The 25,308-nt window shown below is 42.1% G+C and overlaps 1 protein-coding gene across 1 annotated transcript in view; it reads right to left on the reverse strand.

Moving 5' to 3' along the window:
* The window catches only part of nmbr (neuromedin B receptor), a gene marked incomplete at both ends in the record, with an annotated part of 58,395 nt that overhangs the window by 24,453 nt on the left and 8,634 nt on the right, over window positions 1–25,308 (reverse strand). The window contains 2 exons of the mRNA XM_084000902.1: window positions 3,741–3,956; window positions 5,089–5,230. Coding sequence (XP_083857028.1) covers window positions 3,741–3,956; window positions 5,089–5,230 — 358 coding nt within the window. The remainder of the gene's footprint in view (window positions 1–3,740; window positions 3,957–5,088; window positions 5,231–25,308) is intronic.

The following is a 25,308-nucleotide window of genomic DNA, read 5'->3' on the forward strand; positions in this document are numbered from 1 at the left end:
TCTTCGCCCTCAGTATTTATGTGTTTTCATGTTGGCACCTTCAGTTAATGAGCTCCGCGAAATGAAAAAGGAAAGAGCCACAACAATAACACAAACCCTGACTGTGCTACACAGGTCTTTATATTTAGCGTCTTCCTGTAGCTCTGCTGGAACACTGACTCAGTGGTTTGACTGTTTTCAAGTCCTCAGTTATTCAACAAGACGCATGTCCTTAAGAGTTTACGTCAAGTCTCAATAAGTTAGTTGAAAATAGTCCAAGTCAAGTCTAGTCAGACAAAGCAGTTCCAAGTCCAGTCCTGTGTCTTTAAGGCAAGTCCGAGTCAAGTCTGAAATTGCTAAACCTGTCTGAGTCAAGTGTCCAAGTCATTTGAAAAAAGTCAAAGTTAAGTAAGGCCCTCAGGTAGCCTGACAAGTCAGACTATATCATTAAAATGTCTAGTCTGGCAACGACCGTGGACCTCGGCTCAATCCAGGGGGCGGGATGAAGGCTGTCTTTCAAACTGCCTCTGCACGCAATAGGGTAGCGCTACGACCAATCAGAGCAAAGAGCAGGATGACAAGCCAATTAAAATGTATGTCGTCATCACGTTAAGCCCGCCCAACGACTCTCTAAACAGATAGAGCGCTGTGATTGGTGAACACAATCGGTGTTCGAGACTCAAAAAGTTCCTATGGCTCGTTTCTAGACCCACCTACGGAGCAAAGAGATTTGCTGCCGCTAGGGTGCGTCTAAATTTCTAGGCTAGCCCTCAGGGCAAATGCACGAATAAACTGTCCTTAAGACAAAGTCACGTTCAAGCCAAGCCTCAAGTCATTTAAAAAAGAGTCCAAGTCCAATCCAAGTCTTTGATTACAAGACTTTAAACAAGTCAGAGTCAAGTTTCAAGTCTTTCAGGTCAAGTACAAGTCAAGGTTGGTGCCCTCTTGGTAAGTTGAATAAATAAAGAGTCAAGTCATTTTAAGTCAAGTCCCACAGGTCAATATCACGTCCAGTCTTACCGTCTTTAAAACGAGTCAAGTGTGAAGTCTGAGTTCAAACTCTAACATCTAAGCAATGTCTCAAGTCAACATGAAACCATGTGAAGATATTACATATGTTCAAATCATGTCCCTGGATCATTAAAACATGGTCTGATCAGGTCTTGAAGTTCAATTTTCAAGTCATTTGAAACAAGTTGGGTCAAGCTTCAATTCAATTCTGTCTCAGATCAACAGAAACAAGCCTCAAGTCTTAATTAGAAAATGTTTGACTGCTTCTCTTGCCAAGTTAAATCTTCTGCCGTTCCTTTCACTGTTTGTGATAAAACCAATACTGAAAGTTACTGGTGTGAGTAAATCAACTCTTCCTGCTCAGACGCATCAGAATAAAAGTCTCCAGAAGCTCCAGCAGCGAGAGCTTTGAACTCTAAACCAGCGGGAGGAGCCGTGTTTCATTAACGGCTGCTTAACTAATTTAAATCAAGCTGGAAACACCTGGAAACAATCAGGGACTAAAGCAGCTACTTGTGTTCAAAGGAAAAGCCGAGAGCAGCGGCAGGTTGATCCGACGTGCCTCCTCTCATGCTGATATTGTTTCTACCCTCGAAATGAATTTGTGCCGGATTCTCCATCAGCAGCGATTGTTATCAAGATAATCCTCTGAGCTGTATCAGTGATTCCCAGCTGCGCCGCTCCGTCATTGATCATGTACACTTGACGTGACCCGCCGCTGTCGGCTCTTTAATAATTCAGCTCCCCCCTCGCTGTGACCTCTCCCTCCATCTGTGAAGATCAAGCTGGTGTGAAGTGATTACTCACCACGGCTGACACAGTCCTCCACTAAACCACCTCCCTCACGGCTGAAATATTTACCGAGGCCTCTGAAGCCACTGGAGTGGGAGGTGTGGGTGCAAAAAGCGTCGCGTCCAAAGTCGATGTCCATTAAACTGAACTTCAAGCTGACTCTCTCTTCTCCAAGAGTTGGAAATCACAGCGGACACTTTTTCTGTTGTCGTCTGACTTTCCTCTCACGCTCTCCTCTTCAGCTCCAGCACATTTGCATCTAAAACATCAAGTTAAAGGCAGCCGAGTTTTCTCAAAGAACAACAGGTCAGGGTGAGTGGAGTTTATAATCATTGTTCCCTGCAGCTGTGTGATGTGAATTCAAACCTGATGAAATCATTGCAGATCCAATATTAATGTTTCTTTCCAATTACAATCCTTTTTTTTTCTTTTTAGAACTTTCAATTTACAATTTTACGATCACAATTTTCCAAGTCCCTAGTGGGCTTCGTCATCAGAAACTCCTCCTGAACTCACGGGAACTTACTGTAAGTAACCACAAGCTCACAATCCAAGATGGCCGCCCTGTGCATTGACAGTCAATCAGTCAGACAGTCAAGCTGTTGATTAAACTGATTATTGGACACTTCTTCTTGCTTTTGGGCCATTGAATAAGTCCTACCAACAATATTGTGCAACTTCTACCTTTAGACACTTTGTTCTGTTGCTGACACTGGGAAACTATCAATGTAGAGTTTTGTTATCGGCTGGTGTTCGCTAACAATGCTAATGCTAACAACATCTAACAAAAGTATTGATTTTCTCACTTGTTTCCAACTCAAAACTGAAACATGCAGACTTTTAGTATTACATTCCCTCACGATTCATGTGCAGTGTTTATATAGTAGTAGAAGATGTTGCACAAACGATCAGTGCTATCGATCGTTTACTCTGCCTCCTGATTGAAGGTGGACTCCACCTCTCTGACATTTCTTTCTAAAGGGTTAACACACTTTCATTTGTGGCTATGAAATAAAATAAAATGTATTGATTTGACTTGACAGATTCACCAGAGGCTGAGAAGCCGCTCGGGAGCCGCTTTTTCTGCCCCCTGTGATGGATACATGTGTCATTTTCCTTCTGAACTCAGTGACCTGTGACTTCCCTGCTGTTACCCCCGGCAACCGCATCACCAAAATCGACAGGGGCCGATGATAGAGCTTTAAAAATAATGGATTTGAATCAGGCTGTAAAATACACTGGAAGCAACAACCACTGTTTACACTGAAACGTGAAACCTCAGTGAGCATCAGTTCACTCTGCTCCACCCATCCATCCATCCATCCATCCATCCATCCATCCATCTATCGACCCATCCATTCATCAGTCCATCCAGCCATCCATCCACCCATCCATTCATCCGACCATCCATCCACCCATCCATTCATCCAACCATCCATTCATCCACCCATCCATCCATCGACCCATCCATTCATCAGTCCATCCATCCATCCATCCATCCATCCATCCATCCATCCATCCATCCATCCATCCATCCATCCATTCATCCACCCATCCATCCATCGACCCATCCATTCATCAGTCCATCCATCCATTCATCAGTCCATCCATCCATCCATCAGTCCATCCATCCCTCCATCCATCCACCCATCCATCCATTCATCAGTCCATCCATCCATCCATCCTTCCATCCATCCATCCACCCATCCATCCACCAATCCATTCATCAGTCCATCCATCCATTCATCCACCCATCCATCCATCGACCCATCCATTCATCAGTCCATCCATCCATTCATCAGTCCACCCATCCATCCCTCCATCCATCCATCCATCTATCCATCCACCCGTCCATCCATCCATCCATCCATCCATCCATCCATCCATCCATCCATCCATCCATCCATCCATCCATCCATCCATCCATCCATCCATCCGTCCATCCATCCATGAGTCACCTGTCTCTTGGTGTGCTCGCTGACCTCCCCCGGCATGTCGTGGGCGCTCTTGATGAGCGTGCGTGCGATGTGGTAATAATACACAGAGATGATCGCCAGGGGGATCAAGAAGTAAACCAGGAAGATCATCACCGAGTGGATCTTTGGATGCATCTGATTGGACAGCGGGTACGGCACGCAGTTCACTATGGTGACGTTCATGTTGTCCCTGTGGCCCTGAGAGGGGGAGGGGAAGCAGGAGAGGAAAAAGGTCAGAAGAAAGGATGAGGAGAGAGGAAGGGAAGAGGGGAGCAGGGAAGGAAAGGATGAAGGAAAACCAGTCGCAGAAACAGATGTGATGAAATGAAAGGCAAGGGAAACAGATGTAACACTTTACTTGAATGGGTATTCATAAGATTGACATAAAACTGTCATAACCATGACATAACAGCTGTCATAAACATCAATGAATACTTATGACAGCTGTCGTTAAGTGTCATTCGGTAAGTTATGTCACTTTTGATGCAAAGTTGACATTAAAGCAGAAGTAAGTGATATATTTGTGTTAATATAAGTCTTAAATAGTTATATCTTCCGACAGCAATCACTTACATAGAGTGTTTGGTCTGAAACACGGGTCTGTCAGTCCCTCTGCTCTGCTCTGAGTCGAGGAGAAAACATTTATCGTATCCTACAGTTTTTATCCAATGAGGAGAGAGAACGGCATGCAGGGCTGTGTGTGCAGCCAAGGGACGCCGTGAATGTGGTGACGTAGGGACGAGGACTGTTATGGTGCGTTTAAGGAAACTCGTTTTTTTCCGACCTGTGAAGTCGTACCAGTTCGATCTGGTACATAGACTGTACAAAAAGACGTACTGGTACGATTTCACGGGTCGGAAGTTACGAGTGGCCGTTATAGTGACTTTCACCGGTAAAACAGGTCGGAAAAACACGAGTGGGTTGCCTGGAACGCTACAAAGTCGTAAGTTGTGACTTGAAGCTGTAATTTATGATTTCAAAAGCCTGCCTGGAACGCAGCATTAGCGAAAATGACCGGATCACTCACTTCTGCTTTAATTGAGATGTCCTTGTTATGAGAACTTGACATCATTTTTAAAGTTTGGCAATTAGGTCTGCTATGACAGTTTAAATTGTCTTTATGTCAAGTTGTCAGAACAAAAACATCTCAAACAATGTCAACTTTGCATTAAAAGTGTCATAACTTACCGAATGACACTTAACGACAGCTGTCATAAGTATTCAATGATGTTTATGACAGTGTTATGTCAATCTTATGAATACCCATTCAAGTAAAGTGTTACCCAGATGTGTTGTTGTATGTGTTTTTGTGTGTTTGTTGGTTGTTTACCTGCATGGAGATGACTTGAGAGAAGATGGCCTCGGGGACGGCGAGCAGGACGGACAGCAGCCAGATGGACACGGCTTTCAGACACGTCCAGAAGACGGCGCTGGACGTCTGGATGTCCATCGGGTTCACGATGGCCTTGTACCTGATGAACACAGAAACATCAAACATCAAGTCAACAACAGCATGCAGGACCTTCATAATAAAGCGCCTCCTCCCCCTCTTTGTGGGATGTGGCAACAGAAGTGAAGCGTGGATAACAACGGAGGCAGAAGCAGCGACGCACTTCATCTCTGACAGAACTGAATATTTCACACACGTTTTAAACAATATGAATCGTCCACTTTCTAAGAGACAGAGGTCTCGCGCTCCGATTCAGCGATGATGCAACGTCGTGGTAAGGACGAGCAGTCGGACAAGCAGTCGGACGTGTCACGGCGTCTTTTAATATTCAGCTGGTGTCTGATGTTCTTGTTTCATTACATCACCTGCTCTAAACTGTTCTGTTCATCTATCACAGCAAAACATCTGTCCACACGAACAATAATCTAATCTAATATCTAAAGCAGGCAAGGGTGGGCTGTGATAGGCTCAGGCACCTGTCAATCAAACAGATGCTCCCCTAAAAGTGACACTTTCTCACTGTTTTAAAACCCATTCTCAAAAATACTGAAAGCAACCAGATTGAGACAGTAACCCTTATACTGAAAAGATATGCCAAACAGAAATATAAATACAACACTTTGCATCTTAATTGAAACCTGTTGTCGCCGATTTTACTGTTGAACATTTTAGTCTTGGCGTCTTTATAAAAACATTTACAGGCTTCAATATTCAAATAAACCATAATTTGTCTTCCATACTGTAATTCTGATAGACGTCCATAGTTGTTGTTGCACCAAACTTTTTTCCTTTTGTTTTATTGAGGTCCACAAAAAAGTAAAATACAGTATATAATAATATATAATAAAAAAATATATATAAATTTGTGTTTACATATATATATCGTATTATCTTTAGTTAGTAGTTCCTGTTGCTAAGGGACTCCAAAAGTCCACTCAGAAAAAATCTACTTTGTTATTATTCTGCAGCAGCAACACACACACACATGCTAGCTGTGACATTTTGGCTCCATTTCAACAGGCTTCTCTGAATAAACACATTAAATCAGACGGTGAACAGGCTGCCACTGTAGCAGCCACTACACTATATTAATAAAAGAGCAGGAACCATAATGAAACAAACCCATAATCACACTTGAGGTTTTCTGGCTGGACACCAAACACGAACCATCTAATAACTGTCTCATTTTGTTTTCTTCTGACAGCATCAGTGGTTCCAGTCTCTTTGTTTGTTAATGAGAAACTCCATCAGGCTGCACTCTGCAGGACAAAGACTGGAGACAATGGGAGCGTGTCACTCTAATCATAATTATTCTATGTGTAATAATCACCGAGCTGCATTTTAAATTCCTCATTAGACAGAGCAGCAGCAGCACAGGACTCACAGTTATCTGATAATCTGACAAGTGTGCTTTTACACTGAAAATCTAACAAATTACATCATTGAGTTTAGGCTCAAAAATAGAAATCAAAGGGAAAAATTAAGATTTTTAAATAATTTATGGTCTGCACATTTGCAACAAGAGCCATTTTCACTTATTCATCTCTACTCTGTGTTATTGTCTTGTTTTTTTTGTTTTTTTTACTTGAACTGAGATCCAGAGAAGCTTTCCTGGAAGCTTTTCTTTTAGTGTCTTCACCTGTCGCTCCACAGCTGTATCACAGCTGGGTTAAAGCATTAGGCTGCTCATATCGATTTTTTTTTATGTTTGTTTTTGTTTTCAACAAACCTCACATGACAGATGTGTTTGCCTGTCTCTCAATATTTTCTCTCCTTCACCTGCAGCTCTCAGCTTAATATGTGTCATTTCTGCCTGGCTTTAGTTGGGAAGTATTTTCAGCAAAAAAAAAAAAATCATACCAGAAATTAACCAATCAATCAGGTTGTACTTGATAAGTTGCTGCAATTTACTTTTCACTTTAAGTTGAGTGAAGTCATCGAGTGTGATACGATGATGATTTTCCTCCTGTGCGACAGCAGTGGCTCACTCAATGTGATTCATTAAAATTAATGCGGCTTTTAGGACGTCGGACCTTTTGTGCTGGTTATGCATTTCAAACTAATAAAGCTTGTTCAAAGCGTTTTTCTCTCACAGTAAGAAACAGAGAAATCTGATTAGATAACTGGAGATTTTATTATTATAATCATTATGAATATTTAAAAAAACGGAATGTTTGAGTTAATATAAGTCTTAAATAGTTATATCTTCCGACAGCAATCACTTCTATAGAGTGTTTGGTCTGAAACACGGGTCTGTCAGTCACTCTGCTCTGCTGTAAGCCGAGGAGAAAACTTTCCTTGCATCCTACAACCTTTATCCAATGAGGAGAGAGAATGGCATAAAGGGGCGGTCCTCTCTGTGTGTGCAGCCAAGGGATGCGCGTGAATGTGGTGACGTAGGGACGAGGGCGGGGACTGCTAACTCCATCGGCTGACAAGAAGTTAGCCAAAACGACCAGATCGCTTACTTCTGCTTTAAGTTCAATTTTGATTAACTTTTATTTTTCAGAAGAAGCTGCAGCCACACACTGGATGAAACTCTGCCTCCTCCTGTTTTCATAAAACACTGATGCTATACTGAAACCTCCAGGATCCAAACACGTCACCAAACCAACCAGAGCTCAGGATCTTCCATCTCATGTCTTGTTTTTCATTTGAGCACAGGTTGTAACTGAATGTACCAGTGCATTATTTAAAGCTGTGCCTACCTCTCCTACTGTGACGGCGATAAGTTAGTTACAGTGAATGTTTATGTTAAAAAATGTTCGCTCCTATCTGCAGAAACAGACTCACAGGAACAAACATTTCCTCCTGCTGCTGCTGCAAACCAACGTTTGTGTATAAATATGAAACGGAGTCTCCTTCATCCGTCTGTCAGAGTCTTAAACTGTGTTTACGCTGCTCCGACCGATTCCAGGGACCGATTCGTTTCTGGAGCTCCTAATTTCCAGCAGGAAGTTGGTGAACATGTCAGAAAACAAAACAAAACAAAACAACAACTTCTCTCTCTTCCTGCTGAACACAAACCAGGTCGGAGTGAGGTCGGACCAGCGCCACCTTCACCCTACACACAATCATTCATTAATGGACCGGGGAGTCGACTCACCTCGGACCGTGTCGTACACTTCCTGCCAATAAATCTTGCATCACCGTGCTGTATCTGGCTCCATGTTTTATTGATGTGATGAATCATTGATTGCTTATGTCGTGTCGGAGCTATAAGTTTTCAGTCGTGTCCTCAGGCTGTAAATTTTAGGCACAGGAAGTCCAGGCTGGGTGTTGTGTTGCCGCAGGGTTTTTGTTAAAGCTGCTGAAAACGGATCAAGAACAGCAACAGGAGAAACGGTGTCTAATATCTCATTTAGGGGACGTTTAGTTTAGTTTTAGCTGTTGCTACGTAGCCATGAACACACCAGAACCACACCAGAACCAAACCAGAACCACAGTGGAACCACAACACCAGAACCAAACCAGAACCACACCAGAACCACACCAGAACCACACCAGAACCACATTAGAACCACATTAGAACCACAACATCAGAACCACACCAGAGCCACATCAGGACCAAACCAGAACCACAACACCAGAACCAAACCAGAACCACATCAGAACCAAACCAGAACCACATTAGAACCACAACATCAGAACCACACCAGAACCACATCAAAAGCAAACCAGAAGCTGTTTGAGGAAACTGCAGCAGTAGAAACAGATTTGTGTGTTGCTCTATCTTGTTTCTATCCTTTATTTTCTTGTACTGAAGTTAGCATGCTAACGAGCTACCATGCTAACAGCCTGGTAAGTCCATATATGGCTTTGCTCAGTACCATTCACCAGGCTACTTCCTGTATAGTCCAATATAGAGCCCAATACAGGACTATACCCCACAATGCATTGAGAAACAAGTGAAAACTCTGTCACTTGTGTTATTTGAGTTATAGGACTGCATGTGATCTGAAAGGACAGCAGACGTATAGCTGATACACTGCATTCATTGGTAAAAAGCTCAACTCTAGACTTGTAAACACAAGTTCACAGCAATAAACATGTGGACGCCTCATTACAGGAATATCTGCTACAACAGACTCCATTCTGACAGTCTGAGTCTTTCCAGCCGAAGGGATTGGATCCCATTGAGACTCCAGAGCGTCGGTGAGGTCAGGTGATAAGATCTGGTTCACACTTGGTGTTCCTGTTCATTCCAGAGATGGATGGACTGAGATCAGAAAGACCAGACTAGTTTTTCCACACCAAACTGGGAAAAACCATTTGTGTATGAAGGGATTAGTATGTTGAAATAACTGTTGAAGGTTGTGTGTGACATCACTGTGAGCTGTAGCACTAAGAGTTCACTTCATTGGATCAGACAGACTCAAACTCACAGACAAAGCAACTTTAGATTATTCTGTTACAGTAATATGTCCTATAAGGACATGTGTAGGCTGTGGTCTACGGGGACAGATAATTCTCACTGAAGAGCTGTTGACTAAAAAGCCACATTGTATAATTCAGTTCCGGGTCGCTTTCATACATCTGAATAGGTCCAAATGTTAAAGGGGATAAAGGTGCATGCCCATGCAAATACAATAAATTGTGCTTAATTTCTATTAGCGTGAAATAACTCCAAGTTGGAACGGAACCGACCATGGAGAAGCAAACTGTGCTCTGCAAAAAATGGTGAGTGTTGCTTTCATGAGTTTCCAGAAGCATCCGGAAATTCAAATATAGTTCAATGTTCAACAACACTGCTACAAAAACTGTTTGCATACCAGTCTTACTAAGTGCTTCAGCCATCAATGTATTAAGAAGAGGTCAAGCTTATAATTCATTGTACTAATGCCAGCGTTGCTACACCAACTTGGTATTGGAAAGTTGCATGATGCTATCTGGTTAGGATTCTAACTTCAGTAGAAGAAATAGAGGCAGAGTAAGAAGACTTCCGATAACTGGAGAGTGCTCTTGGTGCTCTTGGTGAATGAATGAATGAACACGATGCTCTTCTACTTTGATAAGTTAACAAATGTCAATGCTAATCCTGGCTATGTAGCATTGATATGATAGGCTAATGCTTAGTCTAAAGACAAATATTTTCACACCCTGAACACCAAACTTTCAGAGGTACAATAGATGCCATCCCGGAAATGAATGCTCAGTGTGCGGGTATTATGGGATGTAGGCTGTTCAACAACGTAAATCCGTCTCCTACTGTTTATCTTCTAACAGTCAACTGACCAGATCCCACCCTTCGTTTCATACCGACCCTTGCTCAGCTGCGTGCCGTGCAGAAAGAGGTTATTATTTCACCGTATCATATTAATGAACCAAGTGAAATTCCAGCAGCTCTGTTCATAATTCACCGGCCTTGTTTTTTATGTCCGTGTCTGCTGCAGTCGACTTCGACGTTTGATGCCAGGTTGTGTATTAAAAGACCTGTCAGTCAGTTTGCAGTCGGAGCAGCTTCCACTCCTGCAGAAGCTCAGCGCTCTCCCCAAAGAAAAAAAGGCACAAAAACACACACACACTTTCTATACCGTCTCCCTCACTGCTGGTGTGTTTACATAGTCGACTATATTATCTGCTCAACACTCTGTAAAGATGTGCTTCCCTTTCACACGCTTCACACACTCAGGAGTGAGAGAACACATCATTTTTCACTTATTTAGGTGTTTGGAAAAAACATATTGCCAGAGTTCAAGTGTTGGTTGCTGATGGTCTCATTATGAGTCATCCTCATCTGAGAGAGAGAGAGAACCAACCCTTCCTGATTACACTTTTATTTTCTCTTCTGTTTGAAGCCTTGTTAGATACTGATGTGGATACAGACACACTCACACACACCTAGAGGCCCAAGAGCGGGAGCATACCCATGCTCCCCGGGTCCTATGTTCCCTGATAGGGGAACATAGGACCCTCTTTTTGAAAAAGGGTCCTATGTTCCCCGGTTTCCCCAAAAAGGGTCATAATGTGTTCCCCGGTCGCAATACATGCTGGGGAACATATCCCCACTGTTGCTGGTCGATGAACCCTCTCTACTTATCTGGACTCTATCTATCTGGCCTGTCTAGCCTCTACCTGGTCTTTTTTACTAAACTTAACCACCTCCTTTCTTTATTGCCTAAACCCAACCAATGGGACAACTCCACTTCTCGCTCAAAGTCACAACTCAACTTCTCACTCAAAAGTAGGCAAAAATCTGCAAAGTCACAACTCCACTTCCGGGTATGGGACCAAAAATTGCATGTTCCCCAGGTCCTTTTGGGGAAAAGCGGGGAACATATACAGCAGGGAACATAGGACCCTTTTGGGGAAAAGCAGGGAACATACAAAGTGGAGAACATAGGGATGATCTCCCTAAGAGCGAAGTTTTTTATTGCTATACTGTAGCCAACATTAGCAAGAAGACATAGCAGTCTTGAAACTTTTCAAATTCAACAACTTCTTTTCTTAACCCTCCTGTTGTCCTTCTCGGTCAAATTGGCCCAATCTGTTCCCTTCCTCCATCCTTCCTTCTTTCCTTCCTTTCTTCCTCCCCTTCATCCTTAGCTACTTCTTCTTCCTTCCTCTTTTGATCCAATTGACCCTCCATTTTTCTTCCCTTCCCTTTCCCCTTCCTTCTTTCCTCCTTTCTTTCCCTTCTTCCTTTCTTCTTCCTTCCTCGAACTAATCTATTCCCTCCATCTTTCTTTCCTTCCTTCTTTCCACAATATTTTCCCTCCCTTCCTTCCTTCTTCCTTCCTTTTTGACCCAATCTGTTCCCTCCCTCCATCTATCTTTCCTTCCTTTTTCCTTCCTTCTTTCCTCCCATCTTTCCCTTTGTCCTTCCTTCCCTCCTTCCTCCATTCTTTCCTTCTTCCTCTTTGTCCTTCCTTCCTTCCTTGACCCAGGTGGACAACAGGAGGGTTAAATTCACCAAGAGTTGTCTCCAACCCTTGTGTTTTGCTTTGTAGGCCGATCTGTTTTCTTAGACTCAAGTTTGCATGCTAAGCAGCTAGCTTTAGCGAAGGCCAGGTTGTCATTTTCCAATACCGAGTCAGTGAAACTGTGGTTCAGTCTGTCCTGAAGCAGCAGCACAGCTCACAGGGTGTAGCAGCCTATTATAAAGGCAGGCACTGGTGTCTATTAACACTAACACTGACATTGTAGCAACAGTAGGCCTAAAGCTTATAAATAGCTCCTCTAACTGTTTTCACTGTTGCCGTATCATTAGCACATAAACGCCGACGGTGTGCTGCTAACAAGAAGTGATATGTCTTCTTCCTCTGAGCCACGGAGCTTCCAAAAAATAAACACTATTAAAAACACACCAATGAGTCTCACTGTTGTTGCTTTGGGTGACAAATTCCTTCATCACCAGGAAACACACTTTAGTTAACTTTGATTCGGTCCCACATAACACGCTGCCAGAAATACTCACCACAACACTAAATGTGGATTAATCCGCCGCTAAAAATAGTCCACAACAATTGCGGCCATACCGATTCATGACTGATTATACAGGCAGACGACCATGATAAATGTGGAGAGTGTGACTCACACACTCGTTTTAAAATATGAACAACGGAGTCTGAACCTTGAGCTCTGATCCTGAAGGTTTCTGGAGAAGACGACTGAGGAAGGTCTCGCTCTGCATCTGACCTCAATCCCTCTATTCATCGCACCTGAAGGACTCATACCTGCTTGAGTGTTTATTTATGCAAAGAAATGAGACACCTTCTGCTTCACATTCATTCAGTCAGTCTCACACAAACACACACACACAAGTTTTCTGCTTTAAATCCAGGGAAGTCCCGACAGGCTGCATCAGTCCTCAGGCTAAGGTTTTTTGTTTTTTTTTTCTTTCTTTTTCTTTTTCTTTTCGTTTATTTCGGTCAATACATGTCATTAAAAGAGAAGTAACAAACCAGAGAGAAAAAAAGTAAATAAAAAAAATAAAATAACATCGACCAGAGTAAACTATAAGTAAACAGAAAAAGAAAATTTAGACCGGATTAGGGATAAGGAATTAATCAAATAGCTACTATCTATCTATCTATCTATCTATCTATCTATCTATCTATCTATCTATCTATCTATCTATCTATCTATCTATCTATCTATCTATCTATCTATCTATCTATCTATCTATCTATCTATCTATCTAAATAAGCAATCACAAAAGAGTGAAAAGAGAGAAGCTGCAGGATTTGATTTCCCTTTCCTCTTCCTTTCCTTTCCCTTCCTTCTTCTTCTCCTTTCCCTTCTTCCTCCCCTACTTCCTTCCTCCTCAAAAAATGAGGAAGAAAAGAAAAAGACAATCAAACATACAGAACAAAAATAGCATCAGCATAGCATGTGTCACCACTCATTACTCTAACTTATATAAATGAATCATCCTGTTTTTAAGTACTTTTTTAAATAAGATTATGGTACTGCATGTTTTTAAGTCATTCTCCAATGTGTTCCATAAATTAACGGCTGTTACCGTAGTGCATTGTAATTTGGTGTTGGTTCTGGTTTTTAACTTTCTAAATATACATACCCCTCTCACCCTGGTTGAATCTCTAACTCCACAGTGGTTCAGTCCCAGTCTCACCTGCAGAGACACAGTGTCCTGCTCTAATTCAACATGACTGAACAGGACAAGGAAGTGCAGGTGAGAGAACATGTGTTAAAAAATAATGGAGCAGGATGATGACAACTGTTGAAAAATAACCAGCACACTGCAGGAAGTTCTCGCTCTCAGCTTTTCCATTAAAAACCAGACATCACATGAACCAAACACACACATGAAAATAAAGCAACATCAACAAAAGGCTTGATTAGGACTAGAGGAGGAGGCTGAGCTGCGGAGCACGGAGGTGTAGGGACTTTTGTTTGGATGGACAGAGGTCAGGCTGAAGGAGTATGTGATTGTATAACCCACAGTCTTTGTTTTGATTTGTGTTTATAATGCTGCATGATCATTATCATTACCATCCTCATCATCATCAGGAGGAAGAGGAGGGATGGAGTATGTTTGTCACGATTCGATTGTGACTCAAAATATGTTTTGTTGGTGTTCTGAATGAGATCTAGGTGTTTAACATATAAAAATAGAGAAATAAATGACCAAATATTTGCACAGTGGCACAGTTAAATAAGCTAATAACCAAATATACAAATAAATAAATAAGTGAGTAAAAAAAGAAGAAATCATCACCAAAATGTATCTATTTAGCTTTTTTTTTTGTTATTTTTATACTTTTCTTTTCTTGCATAGTGTTTTAGCTAACTACTTACAAAAAGGCAGAAACAAAATACTTCACATGCTTTTATTATTTATAACTTATTAACTCTTTTCTCTAACCAAACAAAGATTACTATCATTAGATTTCAAATATATAGTATATACACATATATATTTCCAGATAACTGAAGTGAACTCTCTGTAGCAGTAACAACTTGTTCCCTCTTCTGAAGGAGAAGAAGATTAAAAGGCCACAAAAGAGCAGTTTTACAGTAACAATCAGCTGGATCACTGATTACAAGTGTCTCCTGCCTGTGACACTCTCACTCATTTCTATTCACAGTCACTCTGGTATTTAACCTTTTAAGTTTTCTCATCCCAGTTAAGTGCTGCATAAGAACACGGTAAGTGAGAAGAAGACTGACACTTTTTTCTATGATCATTCATTTCTGTTATTAAAGCTAAGAGAGAGTGGTTCATGTCCTGAATACAGAGGCCACAGTGGGCAAAAAAAATGGAGACATGAGTTCCAGATGGTTTATAAAGAGATTCAATCCACTCAGTTGTCATTTAAAGGGATAGTAGCATTTTTTTTAAAAGTGGGGTTGTATGATCTACAGATAGCCCCTAAGTACTTTAATTGCAGTAGAAGACTCTCTGCACTCCTCCCGTTAGCAACGCCAGCCCATAGCCCTGCCCAGAGATTTACAACATACAGTGTTGTGAAGGGCAGGGCTATGGGCTGGCGTTGCTAACGGGAGGAGTGCAGAGAGTCTTCTACTGCAATTAAAGTACTTAGGGGCTATCTGTAGATCATACAACCCCACTTTTTAAAAAAAATGCTACTATCCCTTTAATCTCCCCGGCCATCTCTTGTTGCTGAGGAGGTTTTCTCAGCCAGTTGAACTGTAGCAGTGTATGTACAGTGTTATTTGTTATGCAACAGGAGGATAAATGCTTCCCTTTGAAGTGAGCAGCTGTAAGAACCTCATGGTTAGACTGATGTAGGATCTGCTGGCACATATGGTAAAGATTGTAACTGGAGGCCCCATGAATGGAGAATAACTCCAGGAGTTCCTTATGAAGCCGAGAGGCCCCACAGGAATACATAAGCAGCTGAACATGGGTTACTAAGGGAGATGGTTGATTGATACGTCAACACTGACATCAGATCTGTCCTTTGTGCACAAGTAAAACCAGACAAACTGAAGAGTTGCCTCTCAGCGTCACCAGAGATCGTCGTCTTTTCAAGAAAATCATAGTTACTGTAGGAAAAACAGACTCCTCCTCAGTGGGAAAGAGTTTGTGAAGATTAGGTTTCACACACGACTGTACTTTTCCTCCTCTGCTGCTAAGAGACGACCATTACTGTTTGTGCGACTCTCAAAGGTCAGTGGTGAAGAGACAGTAAAGACTGACTGTGGCTCCGGAGGGAGAGCCAGTCCCTCAGTCTGAGGCTTCTTTTCTTTGTACTACAAAGGTTTTAAGAGTTTGAACAAAATACTCTTAGATTCTGTTGTTGTTTTTTCTGGTGCTGACAGTTTTATGTCACCAAGTGCTAAATTTTAAGTCTTCATCAACTCTTAGGGTGCAACAATGTCAATCAGACTTAAATCAGAGGTCGGATCGGATGCATGAACTGTAAATGACTGAGATTCATTTCATTTTGATGAGGCTTTTCTATTTTAGAAGAAAAGAGTGAAGTCCGCACACTGTAGTATAAAGCTCCTCGAGTGTTTATTATGGATCAACGTTTCGATCACAGTGGATCTTCGCCAGGATAAGAGACAAATGAAACATTTCGCTCATATAGGCAATTGGTCCCACCCCCCAAATCAAGCCTGGGATGCAACTCAGGTGCAAGGACATACACAACAGTAAATTACAATATAATCTGAGGCTGTTAAGGGGAGATGAGCCGATAAATAGAAAACAATAAACACACAAATACAAATCTATAGATAAATAACAAGTACTTGGCAAATGTTCAACAAATGTTCCCAAGAAAAGTATCTTAACCCCCCTGTTGTCCTCCTGGGTTAAGGAAGGAAGGACGAAGGGAAAGAAGGAAGGACAAAGGGAAAGATGGGAGGAAAAAGGAAGGAAAGATAGAAGGAGGAGGGAACAGATTGGGTCAATTGGGTAATAAAGGAAGGAAGAAGTAAGGACGAAGAAAGGAAGGAAGGAAGGAAGGAAGGGAAAAAGGACTGTGGAAAGAAGGAAAGGAAAAAGGAAGGAAAGAAAGATGGAGGGAGAGAACAGATTAATTCAACGAAGGAAGAAGAAGGAAGAAGGAAGGAAGGGAGGGAAAAGGGATTGTGGAAATAAGGAAGGGAAAAGGGAAGTAAAGAAAGATGGAGGGAGGGAACAGATTTGTTGAAGGAAGGAAGAAGGGAAAGAAGGGATGAAAGAAAGATGGAGGTATAGGGAACGGTCAATTGGATCAAAATAGGAAGGAAGGAAGGAAGGAAGGGAAAAAGGACTGTGGAAAGATAGAAGGATGGAGGAAGGAAACAGGTTAGGACAAAGAATTTAGAATTGTTTTGGAATTATTAGAGAAATACAATAGATGGCAAATATGCACATCAGTTAAATCCATTTAATCTAACAAGTACACAAACATTTTTTTTAACAGATAAACTGGTATAATGGGTGTACATTCCTTTGTCTCTTATCCTGACGAAGATCCACTGGGATCAAAACGTTGATCTATAATAAACACTCGAGGAGCTTTATACAGTGTGCGGACTTCACTCTTTTCTTCTAAGTTAATTTTGTTTTTTAGTCCTGCACCTGTAACACGTTTGGATGTGCGGCTTTACCCCACTATTGTGTTCTCAGCTTTTCTATTTTAACCAGCACAACTTTTCTGGCCAAACCTTTTCCCCAGAGCTCTGGTCACGTGACCCTACTCAGCCAATCAATACATCTCCAGATACTCTTTTGTCCAACTGGATCTCATCCAGTTTTGATGGAGTGGCCCTTCACTGGAGGGTTTCCAGGAGAATTCTACAATGGTGCAGAGTTCATCAAAGGTTCCCTTCAGGCACATTGTGTGGTTCCCTGATGGTCTCTGAGTCAACGTGGGGTAAAACACTTCTATTAGGACCGACTCCCTGTAAAAGAGCAGCTTGATGGATGACTCTACTTGCCCCTTCCTCATTAACACCACCGGGGAGGCTTTGACTGATGCCCTGCTCCTGCTGAGCCTCCACACAAATAACTTCCCTCTGAAAGCACTAGAAATGATCAGTTTCTCTGGTTTTACCATTTATAGGTATGTGTAAAATTAAATTACATTTTTTTTGTTTTATTCTATCAACTACCGACAACATTTCTTCCAAAATTGAAATAAAAATATTGTCATTTAGAGCTTTTATTGGCTAATGACTGAACTAGTCTAAATAACAAAATATCAAGTCTTTTCAGACCTTGAATAATAATAATAATGCAAAGAAAACATGTTCATATGTATTCCTAAACAACACAGCAAGAATTTCTAAATCAGGAAGAGTTTATAAATCAGTTTTTGTGGGGTTATGTCAATGTTTAATCCCAGCAGTGGTTTTTATTTATAATCTTCCTATAAAACCAGATGTGGTTCAGGTGATTGATGACCTCATCAGTGTCTCATTAAGGAGAATGAGTTGTGTTTGTGTTGGTATTTAAAAAAGAAAAGAAAAGACTGACTGTCATACATGTAGAGATGCTTTTAAGAAACATTTGTGAAAGTGGTCTCTTATTTTTTTCCGGAGCTGTACATATATATTTTCCATCCTGCAGCAGCTACAGTGGTTTAATTCACAGTCGACCTGAGGCTGTGACGTCCCACACCACGACTGAATTCACTGCAGCTCCTCTGAGGCTTATCAACACAAATCACATGACGACAGGTTCCTCTCTCAGCCTTTTCGGTCATTTGCTCTTACTCGAGTTAGAGTAAAAAAGTACTTGCTTTTAAAGGTACTTAAGAATCCAAAAGTACATGTTTTTAGCAGACCTGAAAGTAACGAGTACTTTTCAGCCTTCCTAGAAATTAACTCGAGTAAAAGTAAAAATATTTGTCTTGGAAATGTATTCAAGTAAGAGTAATAAGTACCAAAGAAATCTAATACTCAAGTAAAGTACAAATCCTCTGGATATGTACTTAAGAGTACTCAAGTAAATTTACTCTGTAACTGTCCACCACTGCAAATGCACCAGTTCCTGTTGCCATAGCTACTGATCCTGTGCAAACCTAAAAAGTTGTCCCTTTTTATTTTGTGTGTGACACAGGCTCTTTGTCACCGAGCCATAATAGCGACTCAGGAAGCCAACAACTCTCTGAACATGTTGAGAATGTAATTTTCTCGACCGTGCGTTCACACCGATACAACCCCGAGGCCAGTGTGAGTCATGAATCAACCCCGCGGACGCACAACCTGAACGATGGCACCGAGCCCCCGTTGGAGCTGATTTACTAAACTGAACTAACTGCCGGCGTTTCTGGGCTCGGTTCAGCTTTTTTTGTTTTGATCTAACAGAAACAAGAGAAAGGGAGGAGAAACCGTAGATGGATGAGCCGAGGAAACGTCCGAGGGGCCGAGGAAGAACGCGTCACCTGTAATTTATGATGAGAGACGAAAGATCAAGACGACGAACTCCAGAGCAAAAGAAACTGAAGTCCGTTATGCTGTTGAATCCTGCAGGTAGTGTTGCCTTCACTGTCTCTCTGCTCTGGACGTGTCATTGACTGCTCATCAGCTGCATCCCCTCCTGCGCTTTCACTCTCTTTCCTCCTCTAAGCTCCATTCCTCTTCTTCTTTCTTTGAGTCTTATCATCACTCACTCGTTCCTCCCCCAAAACTTTTCTGTTTCCACATCTTTTCTGTCTTCTCCTCTGACCACCTTTACCTTTTGAGAATAAGACATCCATCCAGATTTTTTTTTATTTTTTTTACTCCTCACACCTCCTGCTGTTGGCGTTTCAGTGGCAGAGAAGTGAAAAAAAAAATTGATTCTACGAACAAAGCTGCAGAGAGATTCTCTCTTCCTTTCCATCTCAGCTTTAATTCCCCTTCCTGCCAATCCTCTATCGCACAAACCGATCCCTGAGGGCTGCAGGAGTGTATTGTTCCCTCTGTTGTCGGGATGATACGACTCCTGATCCCGGATTTTTGACCCAGCTGCTCTTATTGGAGATTTAAGAGTCTAATATCCCAAAATCTAAAAAAGGATTTGGTGAACAGGCACGGCCACTGTTCACAGATCACAGATGATGAAAATTCTTAAATTATCTGTTAAGCTGTGGTGCATTCACATGTTGCAAGTATGATACAAGACAATCTAAAATCTATTGATAAACATCTACAGTACCATTAGAAACAAATCAGAGCTCACAGAATTTGTTGGGAAACATGTGAATTCCTTTTATAAACCCCTCGCTTCTGAGTACACTGAAATTGAAACTGGACATTTAGCCTAGCTTAGCACGAAATAAGAAACAGCTAGTTCACAAATCCACCTACCAGCCCCCAACAAAGCAGATTATTGTGACTGACTGAAGTAAAATCACAAATGTTATTTGTGATGTCAGCTACAGTTCAGCAGTCGTTGAAAAAACTAACTTTAAAGGAGCTATTTCTAAGTTTTGCTAATGCTACGTAGCGGCTACATATGAATCACTCACCACTTTTGGTTTAGCATCAGACTTTCATCATTCCTTCACTCACCTAAACCTGCTTACAGTAGTGGAAAGCATTTTCCAATAGCGAATCACTGCAGCCTTTAACACTCCCGTTGTCCTTCTGGGTCAAATTGACCCAATATGTTCCCTTCCTCCATCCTTCCTTCTTTCCTTCTTTCCTTTCTCCCTTCCTTCTTTCCACAATCCTTTTTCCCTCCCTTCCTTTTTTCCTTCCTTCCTTCATCCGTCCTTCTGCTTCCTTCCTTCCTTGACCTAATCTGTTCCTTCCCTCCATTTTTCTTTCCTTCCTTTTTCCCTTCCTTCGTTCCCTTCGTCCATATCTTCTTCGTCCTTTCTCTTTTGATCCAATTGACCCACTCTGTTCCCTCCCTCCATCTTTCTTTCCTACCTTTTCTCTTCCTTCTTTCCACATTCCTTTTTCCCTTCCTTCCTTGCTTCCCTTCGTCCTTACTTCTTTCTTCCTTTTTGACCCAATTGACCCAATCTGTTCCTTCCCTCCATTTTTCTTTCCTTCCTTTTTCCCTTCCTTCTTTCCTCCCATCTCTCCCTTCATCCTTCCTGCCTTCCTTCCTTTTTTCCTTCCTTCCTTCTGGCCTTACAGGTCAGGGTACCCTGTAACATACCTCAAACAACAATCAGGACCATCTTCTGCTCCAGGAGAGAAACCAAAGTCAGGGACAGAGAAAACTTACAAACAGCTCCTTTTGAAATATTTATCGAGGAGCTCAATTTTTAGCCACAGGAGCCGTGTGGGAATTTCAGGCTGTCTGCCAGACAGTCCAGATAGAAATAACTCAACCATCAAATGGACAGCGGTGACACTTATATACGGTCACAGATCCCTGAGGATGAATCCTTCTGACTTTGCTGAACCCCTAACTAACATGGAGAGATAAATCAAAAATGTCTAATAGTTTCATTTTCTCTTTGGGGGTAAAAAAAAAAAAAAAAAAAGAACCGTCGGGATCCCTCAAAGGTCGTCAGATTGGGGAAAAGGCCAGACAGCCGCTGGATCAGAAATGGACAAAGGCCAAAGAACAAGAAGTTTCAGTGTCATGAAGCTGCTGTGTGTCGGTTGATGATGTCTTCTCGTATCTACGCGAGACGTGTCCCCGTTTGACCGCCTCGTTACGGAGGCTTTGGCCAGCCCAGCAGACGTCAGCTCCTGTGTTTGTGGACAGATTCGGGCTGAACGCTGTGATTTGTGTGTGTGCATCATCTTGATAAGAAGTGATTGGGCTCCTGTAGCCACTCCAATCATTATGCTAATTATGCATTAGGCTGGTTACGCTTATCAAGGACCTTCAGGCGAGTTAAGGGCCGTCATGGGCTCGTTAGTGGCTTTTAGTCTCGTTAGGGGCTCATTAGAGGCCATCAGGGTCAGACACACAGCCGGATCGCTGCTCAAAGCTGTGTGATCAGGAAATGAGTTTCCTGTTAACAAGCTGATCACCGCGTGGTGGAGGAACGATGACGCTGCTGCTGTTGGTAAACGAGGAAGAGGATGGAATTAAAACCACTCATTCATTTAGCCTCTTGAATCCTGCCCCACACTGTTCCCCTCAGAGGGAGGTGACAGCGCCAGTTATTAAAGGAAAATGCTGTAATGTTATAATGCTATGCTGATGTGGGAATTACAAAGGAGAAACTACTGTTTGTGTTTCTCATTCCATCTTAGCACAACTCCAACAAAAAACCCTGCTCTGGTTCTTGCATTGCTGCACCCCCATTTCATCTATCCATCCCTGACAGTTTCTTTGCGCACTGTAGCACTTTATTACACTGTATTATATTTGGTTTCGTTGTGTTGTCAACCCATCCTAGCACAACTCCATCAAGAAACCCTGTTTTGGTCTTGCATTGTTGCATCTCCATCCATTTTATCCATCGTAAACAGCCCATCTCACCTAAATTTACTAAATTGCACTATACAGTACTTCCTGTTTTTTGTTTGTTTGTTTGTTTGTTTAGTCATGTTAACTGTCTCTCTTTGTAGTTTTATTAACTTTTGGTTTCCATTTAGATACGTTCCAATTTCTGTACCGATATTCTGTGTTTCTTGTGTTTTTCCTGTCTATATGAATTATGTTGTTATGTCCTTGTTGTTCATTTTAATGGCTTTTAACACCTTGCCAGGAGGACTACAGTCTGAAACTAGCTATTGGCTAACACTGGCACTTTTACATTTCATTATGTTCATTAATGTGCACTGTCCTCCTTAAAGGGACAACGAGGAGTTTTGGAAAAGCGAAGCGTTTTCACACTACATTTATGAGTCTCTGTGCGCACCGTGAAATTCTTTGACCGGCGCAAGACAGACTCATGTCTTCATTCATCAAGAATTAAAGTCAGAGGTTCAAAGACGATCACATACCGTCGTAGTTCCGACCATAAACGGCGATTTGGGGGCGTTATTCTCATGACTCGCCACGAAACCGAAAGTAAAGAAACGCTGGTCGGCTCGCCCAGCATTTCCGCCACCACTAATAATAACAAAATAACGATGGAGACAAAACGATATATTTATCGAAAATGGGCCCATTAACAAGTGTGGGTAGCGGAGATTCATCCACATTAACGTCAGACTTTTTTATAACCAAATAGAAACTCCTCATTGTCCCTTTAAATAAATAAAAAATAAAAATAAAATAAATAAAAATAAACATCAAACACATGAGATCACTGTTACTTTTTGTTTGACGTGACCACGACCTTTACCTGAGCCACATTAGCTAAAGCAAAGCAAAACTTAACCTTAGCGTGCATCAGGAAACAACAGGGTCAAACAGGGTCAACGCCACCGGCCAGTCTGTCAAATACAGTTGTAGCCAGTTGCTCGGAGTAGAAATCTTCCTTTGATTTGATACATATATGGGTCGATGAAGTATTAAAGGGAGAAAACCAGTTACCATTGTGCTGCCCCGAAGCTACAGGTCCAGACCAGCAGACGTCGTGCCACAGTGTAAATGTTTAAATGAAATGTTTCCTCTGGTCTTCGTTGGGTTTGCATGTAAAGGTCATGTAAAGACTTGGATCTAAAGAGGAATCCAGTTGCACTGACATTCTGAAGATTTGAGCTGCTCCCATGCATGACACATAACGTACTGACCTTTACCTTTATACTGCATGCACACACACAAACACACACACACTGTGGACTGAGTTTGTTGCCTGAGGTCTGTGCTGTCTGACCTTGACTCAACACACACGCCTCTGTCTTTGTGTTTGTTCTGTTGCCTCGTCTTGTTATGTGAACACATTTTACTTCTGCACCGTCTCGGCACGATGAGGACAAACAAACGACTTGATTACTGCGTCTGCAAATACAAGGCTGCAACAAGCTGTTAACAAGCTGCTTTCAAAGGTAAACCCGACTTTATTCTGACCTCATACTCATAAATTCACAATTTCAGCGTCGACAGTTCCTCCAAAGTAAAAGATAAGACACAGTTTGTATGTGGCTCCTGAATAAAGAGCATAAGAGATAAAAATGGCCGGGCCTTCTATGTGACATTAGCTTTTTTTTTTTAAAGGAACATAATAGTCTCATTTTCAGCATCATCACCCTCCAGTGATCAGATACAATGAGTTGAGGTTCATATCCACATCTGTCCTGGATGCTGCTGCAATGAAGCTGCAATAAGTGTATGCCATGCTTGATATGACATTGGGTTTTTTGATGAGATTGTTATTAAAGGGGAACTACACAAGTCCGGTCTCTTCTCCTCTGTGTTGCTAACCCTCCTCTCGGCCATGTGCATTTGTTTTTAACGAAGCCAGTGAGAAATCAAGGCAGAGAGCCTCCATTCTCCCTGGAACAAGTCACAAGTCATTGATTTAACCATCACAATCACTCCGAAGCTGTTTAATTAAGGTAAAAAATGTAGCAGAGTTGAGTTAAAAATCTTGAATAGTTCCTCTTTAAGGTGATGAAAAAGAGAATTTCACAGCTGTGTGTTCTTGTCTCTGAGAATATCTTCCCCTGTCACAACGGTTCAATCTCGTTTTCTCTCAAGCAGAAAGTTTGAACCAAAGCTGAAAATATTCCTCCAAGGGTTCAGTCACTGTGACCGCGACCTTTGACCTCTGGAATTAAATCAGTTTGTCCTTGAGTCAAAGTGAAGGTTGAGATGGATCAACCTCTGGAGACATCGAGCTCAGGACGGACTGAAGGTCGCCTGCTGTGAGCTCAGTAATAATTTAGGTGATTCAGGGCAGTGTATCAACATCTGCTCTGTCAGTCAGTCAGATGACACACACACACACACACACACACACACACACACACACACACACACACACACACACACACACACACACACACACACACACATCTGTCCCTGATGGGTAAATCTTTGCTGGGTCACTTTACTGACGTAAATCCAGCTGCAGCTGCTCATGAACACAAAGTCAAACTCTTCCTCTGCTCCCTGTGTCAGGATGTGATGTGTGATGTGCGATTGTGTCGTCGTCACGTAACACACGAGAAAAAAATGGGACACGTTTCTATTTTTAAACTTCTTTGTCTGGAGTCTTTCTGGTTTTAGTGTTGGTTCAAACTTGAAACAAAACTTTTGAAAGATGTTTTTCACACACACACACACACACACAGGTGTCAGCGCGGTAACTACAGCGACGGATCCTCGGTCGTTACCCTCAGGAGCCAATCACTGATCATCACCCCCCCCCCACACACACACACACACACACACACACCTCATCAGGTGATGTGTGTGACACCTGATGCTGAGACGAGTCTGTGGGGAGACGCCGTTTGTTGTCGTGTCATGATTTAAAAAGTGCAGGATGCAGCGTTTTGTGACCCTGCAGTTGGTTTGTTCACACACACAACACACACACACACACAACACATAGGGCTGGATCTACTAAGATCCCAGATAAGGGGCGCTAAATTGCGTGCTCAATGGGCCAATTTGCCAAAATGTTGAACTATCCCTTTAAATTAGGGTTTTGTGCGTGGTAATTGTTTCCACCATAGAGAGAGTGGACAGAGAGCTGGATGGACACAAAGACAGAATGAAATTTGATCCATTGGATTAATAGAGGCCTCAGGTGGGACACTCAGGCCACAGTGGGATCTAAACGCTCTGACCAGAGGGATCAAAGACGGAGTGAAGACAGAGGTGACGTCTCTCAGTCCCAGAGCTGAACAGACAGATACTGGAGAGGAGAGGAGAGAGAGATG

The sequence above is a fragment of the Trachurus trachurus genome (assembly GCF_905171665.1).
Source record: "Trachurus trachurus genome assembly, chromosome: 24".
Taxonomy (NCBI): Eukaryota; Metazoa; Chordata; class Actinopteri; order Carangiformes; family Carangidae; genus Trachurus; species Trachurus trachurus.